This window comes from Achroia grisella, unplaced genomic scaffold, assembly GCF_030625045.1.
Source record: "Achroia grisella isolate CSIRO2021 unplaced genomic scaffold, CSIRO_AGI_Agris_v1 utg109, whole genome shotgun sequence".
Lineage (NCBI taxonomy): Eukaryota > Metazoa > Arthropoda > Insecta > Lepidoptera > Pyralidae > Achroia > Achroia grisella.
The window spans coordinates 4,079,110-4,093,588 of record NW_026712573.1 but is presented as its reverse complement, the minus strand read 5'-3'; the positions used below and the strand labels follow the sequence as shown (position 1 = coordinate 4,093,588).

General features: G+C 37.5%; 2 protein-coding genes across 2 annotated transcripts in view; one reads left to right on the top strand and one right to left on the bottom strand.

The window, feature by feature from the left end:
• Positions 1–1,459, bottom strand: part of LOC131847709 (bicaudal D-related protein homolog) — a 126,789-nt gene extending 125,330 nt beyond the window's left edge. Inside the window, exon 1 of the mRNA XM_059197347.1 lies at positions 739–1,459. Coding sequence (XP_059053330.1) covers positions 739–1,134 — 396 coding nt within the window. The 5' untranslated portion in view covers positions 1,135–1,459. The remainder of the gene's footprint in view (positions 1–738) is intronic.
• Positions 1,460–3,444: 1,985 nt separating this feature from the next.
• LOC131848174 (coiled-coil domain-containing protein 63-like) lies at positions 3,445–14,222 on the top strand. The gene is made up of 10 exons (XM_059197949.1): positions 3,445–3,529; positions 4,174–4,296; positions 8,031–8,225; positions 8,727–8,866; positions 9,582–9,756; positions 10,047–10,226; positions 10,684–10,834; positions 11,918–12,089; positions 13,731–13,869; positions 14,100–14,222. The coding sequence occupies exons 1-10, from the start codon at positions 3,458–3,460 to the stop codon at positions 14,220–14,222; spliced, it is 1,470 nt and encodes a 489-aa protein (XP_059053932.1). The 5' UTR covers positions 3,445–3,457.
• The last annotated feature ends 257 nt before the right edge of the window (positions 14,223–14,479 follow it).

Genomic DNA, 14,479 nt, shown 5'->3' with positions numbered 1-14,479 from the left:
TGTGCCTTCATAAATATAAATTATATAAACAAACAGGAACGACTCAATAGTTTTGTTCAATTGGGGACCGAAGCTTCGTCTACTTGATTCACGCGTTACATTGCGACACGGACGCGTGTTCTGATATCTTCTTCGGTCGATCGGCGACACGTTATCGGGGTTTGAGGTGCGCAGAGCGCGGGGCCCGATTTTGAAGTAATAGTATCACGGCGTCGCCTTAACTCAAAAATAAATAATCGTGTATCAGGGTTGTACATCGCTGAATTTTGACATAATACATATAATATTTAATGTTCAAATCAAATCAAATTTATTTGCACTAAACATAGGTTTATATTAACAATGTTAATTATCTTAAAGTTAAAGAACATTTTACATAATATACTGTAAACTTAAATTATTTAGAGGGTAACATTTAATATAGGCTCATAATGAACCATTGAAGAATTCTATATCAATCCTTATCTAAGTCTTATTATACCCACTAAGACATTATTACAATTACTATAACTCCTTAAAAATAACGGGTGTTAATTGTACCGAATCAGAAATCAGAGTCTTAATTAAACTACATAAGTACATACGCAATTTACTTAATTACCAGTTGTTGCAATTAAAACTTGTCTATATATTGGAAACTGAATCTTCCACGGGTTATGGGTATAATTAATATTCCAAGAATTTTCACACTTTTGAAAAATAGTATGACTAAAAATACTTAAACAGTTGAATACATACCTCAACTTTTTTCGCGTACTCGTCCGAGACACGCTCCTGTTCTTTCTTTAATTCCTCATTTTTCTCCAGCAGTGCTTTCCCCAGTTCAGCTGCCAGTAGGAGATCAGACTCCTTCTGCTGGAGTTGACTCCACACGTCCAACTCTTGCTCCCCGTTCATGCCACCGTTTGGTCTGACCGTTGATAATAGCAGAAACTTTAGTTTCCTACTTCCACTCCTGCTTCTACTTCTTCTATGTTTGTTTATAGGCGTTGATGATCTCAATATATCTCCTCTACCAATGAATTCTGTTTCGTTTGTTATAAAATTAGGCGATTTGTTTCTATCAGGCGGTTCTGGTTCGGCGCGATTACTATTTCTACTTCTACTAATATTTGCACTAACTTCACCGGCCATTTAATCCACTAAGCCTGTTTCTACTAAACTAATAGTGTAAGTTAACTTTGCACTATTTTCTCGTAGTTATTCCTTTTGAACAACTTGTCTATCGCCTGCTGAATCTTCACGGGTTTGGGTATTTGAATTTTCACACTTTTGAATATGTTCTTGTTGAGTTCGAAATCCTTTTTCAATGCCATTATAATAACTTTTTGATCACAGTTGCATCAACATTTCCGGTTCACTGGCATACACTACACACTGATCACGATTTAATACTTTATTTTGTCGATGGATACACTCGCGGTGGCGCGCGCAAGAGACGCGATGTTGCCTCGACAACGATGCGGACACAACAGAAGCGAACAAAACCTTCCAGCCATAACGAAGCGCGCCGCTCATAGATTATACATTCAAACAAACATGCAATTAGGTAAATACCAAATTGAACTTCGTAAATGCGTTTCGTAAAAATAATTTAATTCAGTTAAATGAGTTCATTTAATGCTATATTTGAAAAAGTAATCCATTCGGTTCTCAATATAATTACGTAATAATAAAAATATTTCTGATACAAGCCTGAATTTTTTTCTAAGTTAATGTTTAAATTTATTTTTATAATTAAAGCTCTCGGTAACTGCCGATTATAAAAAATAAGACACTCCGCTCCTAAAAACAATAGCATTACGCTAGCTTATTTGATACCTAGTCGCTCGGATATGATAACTAAAACTTTGTTATTGAATGACATTCGTAGCAATTAGTACGTTATTATGCTCGAATCCGATCCGAATTTGATTCTAAGTCAAGACGATAGAAGAAACGAGGTTTACTACACCTGAGATTAAATTAAGAATACTTTATTCATTAATTAAAATAAATTTAATAGTTGATTACCTACGTAATTTTATTAATGTAGAATCAAGAGACGTGATCTAACAAGATATATTTTTAATTCTACTTATCAGAAAAAATATTTATAAAAATTATTATTATTATAATATACAACGAACCACCTGTTTGAAGTTATTCAAAAATAAACACGCACGTCTACCAGACGACTTAATCTATGCCATAAATAAACCAACACGTGCGTTGAAATGAAATGGCGATAACAGGTATTAAAGGAAAGCCTCCGTGCCAGACAAGGATAGATATACAACATCAAGGTGAACTAAGAGAGTGGCCAGTTGGTCAAAATTGGTGCACCAAAATATAGGTTGTAGGAAGTGATACCATTGTGTTTCTATGGCCAAAAATTCACCTTGATTTAAATTGAGATTATACGATTCTACTTTGTAGGTAGATTGTACTGTATCAATACAGTTCAGAAACTCGGGGGAAGGGGATTGTTAACAATGTAGACTAATGATCCCATTGCTAGCAATGTGCCATGGTTGACCACGTGATTCCTCGTGGAAACCATCGTGATAAATTCCTTGTGAATTTGCTATGATAGGCTAACTGAGCTGACGTCATAATCATCTTATCATCCTCCACTGGTGCCCCGCTAGCTTATACCGTTAGCGTAGGCGGGTGCACCATTCCATTACAATAAAAATATATAATATCTACGTCTTCACCACTTACACCAGCTACATAGAGATTGGCATGCTATGGTGCATTGCAGTGCAGGTACCCCGCCAGCGTAAACCATTAGCGCAAATGGAAGCTCCATCTATTGAGATCCATTAAAAAAAATACTCAAAACTCACATTTAATTACATGTTACCTACTTTGTAGATAATGTGTAGGAAGATACAGAAAATTACAGGATGTGGGGACATAATATTTTTGTACTCTGGAATCAGAATACCTTATGCCCAATTTACACTCAGCCCGAGTGGGCAGGGAAGTGAGCAGCGCGAGAGTGCAAACACGAGTGGAAACACTTCCCATGCCATTGGCGCTGCCACTCGCGCTGCCCGGCGCTCCCTCGATTGTGGGTTTTTCGTGCGCGAGTCAATGGACTGGCAGCGCGAGTGGCAGCGTGTTTTTACATTCAGCCCTCTCGCTCAGTTGTCACCCGGCAATATTTCCGGCAGCGCGAGGGGCAGGGAGGGCGGCTGAATGTAAACGTAGCATGTAGCTTGTTATGGCAAAGACACGTAAGGTTCTAGTTACATAAAAAAAAAAGAAAAAAACGCACAGACCGAAACCAAATAAAATTTTCTTAATCTACCAAATATTCCTAACTTTCCGTTACCTAGTGATAGTATTGATTTAATTTCAAATATATTTTAGTGAGTACTCGTACTCTTAGTAGGTACATGATATTTACTTCAGTTTGTAAAAAGTGTTATACAGGGGCCGAGGTGATACAGGGAGTTCTGATACCAAAATGGCAGTTCCTACTGATGATATGGAAATGGAGAAGATAGCTGAGGATGAACTGTCTAAACTGCAGAGACAGGTAGATACCCTTAAATCTGAGTAATAATCCTTACTAATATAATAAATGCTAAAGTAACTTTGTCTGTCCGTCTGTCGCGCTTTTACGCCAAAACTACTAAACCGATTACAATTAAATTTGGTACACAGATTAGAATATCTGTCTTTTCTATGGGTGTTTCTAGACTGTTAGAAAGATATTCTTATATTAAACTAGTTTTTAGTTTTAAGAGTTTGAATACGATGGGACTGGCATTATCATATTATGATAAAAGTCCCTAAATAAATGTAAGAATAAAAAATAAAAAAAAGAGGTTGAAAGGGAAGATGAAGTTTTATATGGAAGTATCGTCATTTTTAAAGCTAGAAGCTTGAAACCTATTTTTTGCTGGCGGGCAGTAGTGGAACATAATAAGACGAAAATAAGCTCAGATTAGTTAACACATTGTGACAAATTCACCAAGAATTTATCAAGAAGGTTTCCAGGGGAACCGCGTGGAGGTCAACTTAACTTTGCACATTGCTGGGGTCAGCACTCCATATTACTTATCTGCGATGTTACTAATAATCAGAGAGGGCTCTATAATGTTAATAAACCATTAGATGAGTCGTCAACTGACTGTCATTCTAGCATTATAATAAAAATTATTCAATTTCTCTTATCAGTTCAGGGTAATGGAGATCGACCGAGCAATGGTGACGAGCAGCGTTCAGCCGACGCTGAGGGTCCAGAGGAATATGATCAAGAGCCTCAATACAGAGCTGGAAAAAATAATGATGGAACTGAAGGTGTGTCCTTTACTAGCCTGAATTTGCTAAGTAACCTACTGTTTTTATTCCTAATTATGGGTGAAGGCCCATAATTACCTAACACTGTTCTCACACGCTGATCGCAGCTTAATGCTTGATGACGCCAGTAGTGTGCGCTAGAGATGGCATAATGCGTCCTTCTCTGCCCTTAAGTATCACAAGTGCATACTTGTGATACTTAAGATCAAGATAAGATTAAGGGCTCAGTGTGACAAATTTGTTTCGAATCAATTTTGTAGTTTTTGCATGAAATAGGCAAACAAACATCCACTCATTAATACAAACTTATGCATTTGTGCTGCGCCTACACAACATAAAAACTACAATTTAAAAAAATACAGTGGTATAGGTTTTAGATGTAGGAGTTTTTAATGTAATTTACGCTGGCGGGATACTAGTGGAGTATGATAAGATAAACATGAGGTCAGGTCAGTTAGCCCAATCGTGACGTTACTAACAATGCGAAGGTTTTACTCAAGCCACCGTCATAACTGCAGCTGACTATCCCTAAGCTTCATAACTCAACATTTCTTAACCATCTTAGAAGTATTCGACCGGGACGAAGTAATAGAACGAAAAATACCTAGAGGCTCTCTAGCTCGAGGCTCGAGGACCAGGTAGGTACTATAGTGTATGGATTTAGAAAGTTTGCATTGTAACCTGTGGGTATATGATTATTATATTGCACGTCAGCGAGCAACTATTTTGAACCCTCGGAACCGCAGCTGGCTACCCCTAAGCTTCATAACACAACTTTCTAGAAGTTTTTGGCCGGGTGGAAAGAATTGACGAAAACAGCCTCTGGCTCGACGATTACTATAAAGTGTATGTGTGATCATTGTATTGCACGTCAGCGAGGAACTATTTTGAAATTGCTATCAAATCATTATTAATCTTCATCATTTAAACCGAGAGGAAATTACTGATTATATCCCATGTTTGCGAAAGTGTTGCTCCTAAAATCATCCACGGAACTGCAGCTGACTACCCCTAAGCTTCATAACACAACTTTCTAGAAGTTTTTGGCCGGGTGGAAAGAATTGACGAAAACAGCCTCTGGCTCGACGATTACTATAAAGTGTATGTGTGATCATTATATTGCACGTCAGCGGGAAACTATTTTGAAATTGCTATCAAATCATTATTAATCTTCATCATTTAAACCGAAAGGAAATAACTGATTATATCCCATGTTTGCGAAAGTGTTGCTCCTAAAATCATCCTCGGAACTGCAGCTGACTACCCCTAAGCTTTATAACATAACGTTCTTAACTAATTTAGAAGTTTTCGACCGGGAGGAAAATTTTAGACGAAAAATGCCTCTGACTCGAGGACTAGGTACTATAAAGTGTATGGATTTAGAAACCTTGCATTGTAACCTATGTACGTGACCATTGTATTGCTGACATGCAAACCTCAGCGTGAAACTATTTTGAACGGGTTCTGTTACGTGTCACGGATAAATTAAGTTCTTTACGTCATTTCGGCCATCAACAAGTTTCTTTAGCCTGCAGTGCTTTGTTGTTTTTTTTACAGCTATTGGTACAGTGGTCGCGCTTGATAAAATGGTAGTATATGATAGTGACAGAGGCAATATATATCTAAAAATCATGGGATCTTAATACATTTTATTTATCATTATTGAGTTGCTGATATTCTTACAGCATGTTACAAGCAGTGTTACAACCGAGTAAACTTAATTTTGTTACCTAAGGGATTAACTTATAAGGATTTAATTAAAAGATATAAGAATAGCCTAAATTACTCCATATTATTTATCCTTATTAGATATCTGCGAAAGTGCTGTCAAAATCGGTCTAGCCGTGTCAGAAATTAGCAAGAACAAACAAAATATTTTTTTTATATAAGTACCGCATATAACTAATGTCATAAGCAATTAGTAAAAAGCTGTTATAAAATCCCAAACAGACACTTCAATTTAATTTATTTGTATAGAAGTAAATATTTATGCGAAAGTTAAAAATATATGATGCAATAGTGAATCACCTATGTGCTTTATACACGGGTGGAGGCCAGTAAATGATGACAGGCCGGATTTGGAGGATGAAGTTAAGCGCTTTTGCTGCAGACAAACTGCTGAGCAGTTTTGCGGTTTGTTGTTTATATTTTACTAGCTTTTGCCCGCGGCCTCGCTCGCGTTAATTTATCCCCTTAGGGGTGGAATTTATCAAAACCCTTTCTTAGGGAATGCCTACGTCATAGTAGCTTTAGCATGCAAAGTCTCAGCCCGATCGGTTTAATATTGACAAAGTTTCATACAAACTTTCATACCCTATTTTATCTCCTTGGGGGTAAAATTAATCAAAATCCTTTCTTAGCGGATACCTACGTCATAACATCTACCTGCATGCCAAATTTCAGCCCGATCCGACCAGTGGTTTGGGCTGTGCATTGATAGATCACTATGTCAGTCACCTTTGAGTTATATATATTTAGATTTTTGTATAAATTTGTAGGTATGTCAATAAATAAAAAATCCCCTAATTAGTTCTTTGTGGGAAATTAAGTACAAGTACGTGAAATCTCGTGTAAGTTGTCGGCACAAACCAAGAAGAATTTACGAAATAATTTATACGTACAAATAAAACGGACCTAATAACATTGCGTTGCGTACACGTCCATTCGTTGTCAATGTACAGATTGCCGTCTTGAATACTAATTAACGTAATTTAATTACCACAACATAAAGAACTAATTGTACTAACGAAACTGACAGTCTGAGAATCATCATTTCGTTTTCTGCTTACAGAGACCTAATTAAATCTGTTTCGTAAATTATGTTGTTTTTGTAGAGCTATTTGTCTTTAGATAGTTTGAAACACAGATAAGATAATATTATGTACAGATACACCATCCTATCCAAGAAAAAAATACTTTTTTGCAATACCAACATTACGTGGGTGGAGGTGAGGGCGGGATGGTAACAGTAATAATTTATTTTTTACTTTTTTGAATTTTTTTTTGACTACTCTAATTCTGTTGGCCGTAGCTACACGTACAGCTTCATCGGACGATAAGAGGGCGAGTGCAGATGACACTCCAAAAGCGGGAGGACTTATGGAGCGGCTGAAGGCTAACTTCTACCTAATGAATACGACTTTAGTATAGGGGTTTTCGAACCTCTAGCGGTGAATCCGACCGTCATAATTTCGATCCCCGTTTGAATTTAGCGGGGAATCAATCGGGGTGACGGAGAGCATTACTGTACTGTTCTACATGTATATTAAGGATAATAAAGGACAGTTCACACAGCGCCATCTATCAGAGCTTCCCAAGGTAAGCAGAGCTTGTGGTATGTGGTATGCTAAACAACTGTTATATGGTGTGCTAATCGCCGTGCTAATAACCTCCACCCGGTTCCGCCTGGAAACCAACGTGATAAAGTCTTGAATTTGCCACTATGAGCAGATCTGACATCGGCGTAAACAGTTAATGCTGGAGGATGTATGATTTCATAATCATCCATTTGAAAAGTACTACATATATTCATATATATGATATTAACCTTAATATATCTAGCGCTACGTGATTACGTAGCTGTGTTATGAAAATACACTTTAAATCATTACGGAATTAAATTAGAAATAGTCTAAGTACTATTGACATATTGAGCACTAAACTAAGTCAATAATTTAGTCGTGTGTCACGATATACAAGCAAAAACATGTTTAATAACCTCTTTAATTCAACAGCTAACGAAGAGTACATCGAATATTCTAGAAAACACCAAAACACGGGATAAACTAATCTCGCTCCTGAAGGAACACGAGAAATGTTCAACAGAGGTGAGGGACCATCGAACTACTATCACCGAGCTGGACTTCCTCATGAAGCAGGTGCAAAGGGAGATCAAGGGGTTGAGAAGTAAAGGAACAGGAGGCGAAATAGTAAGCTCCTATTTTTATTTTCACATCACTTTTATTTACCAAAGTATAACAATGCCGTACGCATAGGAATTAAGGAGCGGAAGATCTGCGAACTATGTCGCATAGTTCGTTGACCGCTCTTCCGAACCAGTTCCTTGGCTAACGAGACTAATAGGTAGACTTTGTATAAAATAGTCTGAAATACCTCTGTCTCACCTATTTCAGCTGCTGAGCAGCTTGTTTTGTACTGGCCCGCGAGCCAGGAACAGGTTATATGACCAGCATGACGTAAGGTCAGTAAATGTATCTTGGCAAACTTGCTAGGAATTTAACATGGTTTCCAGGAGGAACCGCGTAATTTTTCATTTCTAACAATGGGATCGTTCCAAACACATGAGGATTGTAAAAAGCGTCATATGACGACATGATGTTTATGATTCTGTTCATGTATTTAGGCGATGATAACCACATACCATCAGAAGGGCAGTCAGATTGTTTGCCATACAAAAAGTAATATTTCAGGAGTACACGAACACATTGTCGAACCAAACGTTGTTAAGTCAACTGGAGAATCGTCTAAACACGGCCATGAAGAAGTTTAACACAGTGAACAGCGAAAACTTCAAGATACGGCTTGAGATCGACAAGTTATTGCGTGACCGGTAAGTAATAGGTATCACAGATAAGAATATTGTAATATTAACAAGACTGGGCTAATGTTGTTGGGGCACCTAATAAAAATAGAAATAAACTTAAGACAAAGTCTTACTTCTTAAAACCGGATAAGGGAATATTTTTTTTCTACCACTCATTCGGAACTTAGACTTATCACAAGAAGAATCAGCAAGAAACATGCGTGTTGCTCTTTTAAATAAATATGGTACAGATTTGCATTTTCTTTATGTGTACTATATAGCAAGACTGACATAATAAATAAATAGTTACTTGAGTAACATAAATTAGTCATAGTTTTCAAACAGTTTCTACAATAGACAACGCAATTCTCGGGACAAATTCGTGTTTAAAAAAATGTAGATATCATTAGGTACTATTGTGACTGAAAATAAACATTTTTGACAGGATCGGTGGTCTAGCGGTTGAACATACATCCTTACTTCCGCGAATTCGATCTGGGTGTTTTCTATATACATATATTATGCATGGATTTACAAAAAAGAGGATCTAAGTTTTATATCAACTGTCTAATACCTATAACACAAGTTCTTCTTACCTTGGGACTAGATTGCGTTGTGTGAATTGTTCAGGAACATAATATAATAACTTAATAACCACTTTATTTCATACCATTCAGAAAAGTTAATAAAAAACATTACCACACTAGCTAATACTCATATTTGAATCTGGTAACTATTTTAGGCAATTCTTCAACATGATTTGGAAGAACCAAATCAAGAGGATGATGGACGGTAAAGCTCAGATCCTGGAGTTGGTGGAGCAGGCGATTACCACGTACGACCAACGAGAAGAGTGGTGCAATAAACTCGATGCCTTAAAGGACAAAGCTGCCATGGACTATAGAAAACATTGTTTGGTAAGCAAATCATAGGTGTCAGACTATACAACGTCTTCAAACCAATTATAATCCTTATGTTAGGTAAAATTATAGGTTTGGCCTTTTCCATCAATGCCCATCAACCGTTCTCTTACCTAAAGGTTAGCTGGTAGACAATGCATTTAGTTCGCCAATTGTACAAAAGTGCAATAAAGAATATATAAACAATCCTTAATACCAACGATATGTTTAACCTGATAATTACTAAATTGATCAAGAAAGAACTCTTGACTTAAATATGTAATAAATAAATAATGAAATGATTATAGGAGGTACGTGAACTGCAACGCCAACTAGACCACAGCATGAAACTTGAGGAGTTTCTACGCACAAAAGGGACTGTGAGACTGACAACCGCTGATGCCAAGGCAGAGGCCAAACGACTGGAACAGCAAGAAGAAGAAATGAGGGTTTATAATAATTATGTGAACATCCTGGAGGCTATCAAAGTAAGCAGAAAGACCCACACAGATTGTGACAAAGGTAGATTTTGTAAGAAGTTGTCTGCGTGGGAAACTCTGTCTCACATATTGCTGCTAAACATTTTGTGAGAGGACCTTTTTAGCATTCCATGCATTCACAGTAGGGGTGCCGATTCCATCGTGTGGCAGAAAGGGAAATACCAAGCAGTTCTCGCAACTTGTGACCCTCGTGTAGGTTTAAGGGTTCGTCAGACAGGATTTGTACTTTAGCCGCTTCATAAGTCCTTCCGCGGATCTGGAGTGCCATCTGCACTCGCCCCCTATCGTTCTATAAAGCTGTAAAGGACATCTGCGGCCAACAGCATTAGACTAGTTCTAACAGAATAGTTAAAAAAATACTTCAATGTAATTATTTGTATAGTTGATAAATCTAGAGTAGATGATAGATAAGACATGAAATCATATCCTTCCATTTTGATTGCAGGAGTTCACTGGTGAAGACGACGTCGACAAGTTAATCCAGGAGTATACGCGTCGAGAGGAGGAAAACTACGCGCTGTTCAATTATATCAACGAAGTTAACAGCGAGCTGAAGAATTTGAGTGATAACGTTAAAATGCTGAAAGTTGATATAGGTAGGCTGATTTTATTTTAATTTCAATACCAATTGTTAGGGAAATAATAAAGTATTTTCATTTAATTTCAAACAGCAATTCTAATTGTTAGGGAACAATAATTAAATTTCATTTCACTCCAAACTGCAATTCCAATTGTTAGGGAAAGAATAAAGAGTTGTGATTTAATTTTAAACTGCAATTACAATTGTTAGGAAACAATAATGAATTTCCATTTAATTTCAAATTGCAATTCCAATGTTAGGGACATAATAATGAATTTTTATTTTATTTCAAACTGCAATTACAATTGTTAGGGGAATAATAATGAATTTTAATTTAATTTCAAACTGAAATTACAATTGTTAGGGACATAATAATGAATTTTTATTTTATTTCAAACTGAAATTACAATTGTTAGGGACATAATAATGAATTTTTATTTTATTTCAAACTGCAATTACATTTGTTAGGGAAATAATAATGAATTTTCATTTCATTTCAAACTGCAACCATTGGAATTGCAAGAAAGTTTGAAATTAAAAAAAAACTTTATTCTTCCGTTAAAAAAAATTACACTTACATAAATGACATAATATCCCTGGACAATTCATACAGCGCCATCTAGTCCCTAGCTAAGCAGAGCTTGCTCTCCTTAGCTAACTACTAGATAACTGATTTTTTTATATACTTACATAAAACAAATAGCAAACACCCAGACCGACAAACAATTATACTCATGAGTATACAATTATTTGTACCGTGCGAGGAATCGAACCGCATGGAGGCCAACCTGACGTGGTACATTGCCAGGAATGGAGTTATTAGGGGGGACGGGAATTGTTAGTAATGTGGACTAATAACACCTTTGCTTTCAATGTACCATGTCAAGTTCACCTTCACGCTGTACCCCCTGGAAACCGTTGTGGTAAATTACCATTTGCCAAGAGCTAACTGATATGACCTCATGTTCATCTTATCATCCTCAACTGGTGCCCCGCCAGCGTAAGCCGTTAACCCAGGCGGGTGCATCATTCCATTATTATCCACAAAAAAAAAATGTGGTTATTAGTCTAGTACTTTCCCTACTCTTTATATTATTAGATGATGAACGAGCAAAGCACGAAGCAAAGATGTACAAACAGCAAGATAGTATAGAAACACTGAAGGCTGCTCTGGAACAGAAGCGGGAAGCGACGGCCGAGCTGAAAGGAGCCTGCGACCGGAGCGCCGAAGTGCTAGCTGTGTTACTACAACACATACAGGACTTGGCCTTGTAAGTCACGTTGTATCTACTAAACTATATTTGACTGATTTTTACTCTAGTGCTGTTGGCCGCAGCTGGCGTATACAGCTTCACCGGAAAATAGGGGCGAGTGCAGATAGCACCCCAAACCCGCGGAAGGACTTATATAATAACTGAAGGCCAACTTCCGCCAGATGGTTACAACTTTAGTCTGAGGGCACCGCTAGGGGTTCGAAGCTCGGCTCAGACCGTTGTAATTTCGATCCCCGTTTGAATTGGATGGAGTGTCGATCGGAGGTGTTCTAAAGAAATTTTTCGGATTAATATCAGCTGGCAATTTCACCATCGTACCATCTGCCAGACACCAAAATACCATTCAGATCATCTGGATGAATGGTGGTCCTTTACCATGCATTTTTCTAGAAACTTTATGCCACGCACAACCATATTGAGGAAGCACCTTCCAGTAATGTTATTTCTGAACCGATACGATATTGAAACCTTCAAGAAAAGATCTTATTCCTTTTTAAAAGGCCACCAAATTTGCAATTCCCCTGGTGTTGAGGGTGCTCATATGCGGCGGTAATCACTTATCATCAAGTGAGCCGCAAGCTAGTTTGATCTCTATGCTATAATACAAAATTAAGTTGTTAGTTTCTATATTTAAATAATACACCGTTTAAGTAGTGTATACATCTAACATCAAACATACATTTGAAATATAAAAAAATCCCTTGTATGAACAACTAACGCCATACAAGGTCGTCTCCCAAATAATATTAATACAAAGACCTTCAAACTTCTCATAAGAGGAACAGTCTCTCATATTTCGAGGAGTGGCCAGCAAACAGCTTCCGAAAGTGGACATTTCCATAGTGGTCAGCATTTGGTAGTTAAAAACCAGTTTTGTCTATGATATCATAAACACAGAACAATGAATAATTTATTCGATTCGAACCATTTGAGAATAGGAAGTGTTTTTTTTATATAGTGGGTTTATTTTATTGGAGGCCCATCTCTAGGTGTTATTATTACCAAGTTACTGTTCTGGCTGGTATCACATTAGATTTTTTTTTATACTACGATGGTGGCAAACAAATACACGGTCCATCACATCACATCACATGATGGTAAATGGTTACCGTAGCCTATACACTTCTGAGGCAACAGGGGAGTCCGGTGCGCATTGTCGACTCTTAAGAAACCTTAATATAATTTTGAAAAACCATGCCGTAGTATCGTGAGAAAACCTCGACGATTTAAGCGGGAGGAAGCTCCTCTGAAACCGCACTGTCCGAGCCCACTTAGATTTTAGCGTGTGATGCGATGGTAAAAGGTAGCTGTAGGCATCATGTCGAACAATTCCTCTGAACATATAGGTAATGTTTGTTCATTAATGTAATAATTTTTAGAGGTCCATTTTGAGCATAGGTATCAAAAGCAACACTAGCATATTCCTACCAGACTTGGCTGGGCATGGAGAGAAACACGAGCGGTGAAGGTGAGTGTTGATACGTCGGCAGGTGCCTCTCAAACCTACACACGGGTCCCGAACTCCTCGAACTGCTAGGAGTTTCCCTCTCTGTCGCACAATGGACCCGGCACCCGCACGGTGAATCCATGGACTGCTAAGAAGCTCTTTTCATAAGTGAATATAATTTTATATTACAGATCCTCTGAATGCAACTCACTGCCATTACTGAAGCTACTGGGCAAATCATTCGACGTGAATGTAACTAACGCACGTCTCTACATAAAGAGTTTGGAGAAGAAGATATTGGAAGTTGTTGGGGTCATCAAATTTGATGAGGCAAGTTCTGTTTCTCATTCATTTTGCAACCAGATGGTGACTTTATGTGTGTGTATAAAGGAGTATTATAAAACCTGACTACTGTGGATTTCTGTAGTTCTTATTATTATTATTTATTTTAATTTGCTCCCTTTGATGGGATGATAGACTTATCCCTGCTGGTGATACTCACCAAACAATGACAAGTATAAAATAAATGATGATGAAGATTATTATTATTGTGTGTGCAGGCCGTGCATCGAACTTGTGACAGTAAAGAGCGAACCCCTCCGTCGACGCGCCGCCGCCGCCGCCCCGCGCCGTCCCCCCGCGCTCCTATCAACAAGCAGGGACCCATTTCCGTGACAGCATAGAACATACATATCATCTAACGTTATAGTCCGCGAGCCAGAGCCTAATTTCGTCAATCACTTCCTCAACGCTAAATCGATTTTGGCCAGGCCTCGTATAACCATTTCATGATTCCTTAAATAGTTTAAAGCTAATATATTAGTATGTAATGTTATTGGTTAATATAACAATGAAAATTTTGATAAATTTACATTACTTACCGAAGTCTAGAAACTAAATCTTGCAAGCGTAATAGGAATCACAATAAAAACTTTATTTT

What these genes read in the sequence shown, in the direction of transcription:
- LOC131848174 (XM_059197949.1), top strand. Translation starts at nt 3,458, where the DNA reads ATGGCAGTTCCTACTGATGATATGGAAATGGAGAAGATAGCTGAGGAT. An exon ending in ACTATAGAAAACATTGTTTG is followed by an intron (nt 9,757 to 10,046) that starts GTAAGCAAATCA and finishes AAATGATTATAG; the next exon opens with GAGGTACGTGAACTGCAACG. An exon ending in CACATACAGGACTTGGCCTT is followed by an intron (nt 12,090 to 13,730) that starts GTAAGTCACGTT and finishes TTTATATTACAG; the next exon opens with ATCCTCTGAATGCAACTCAC.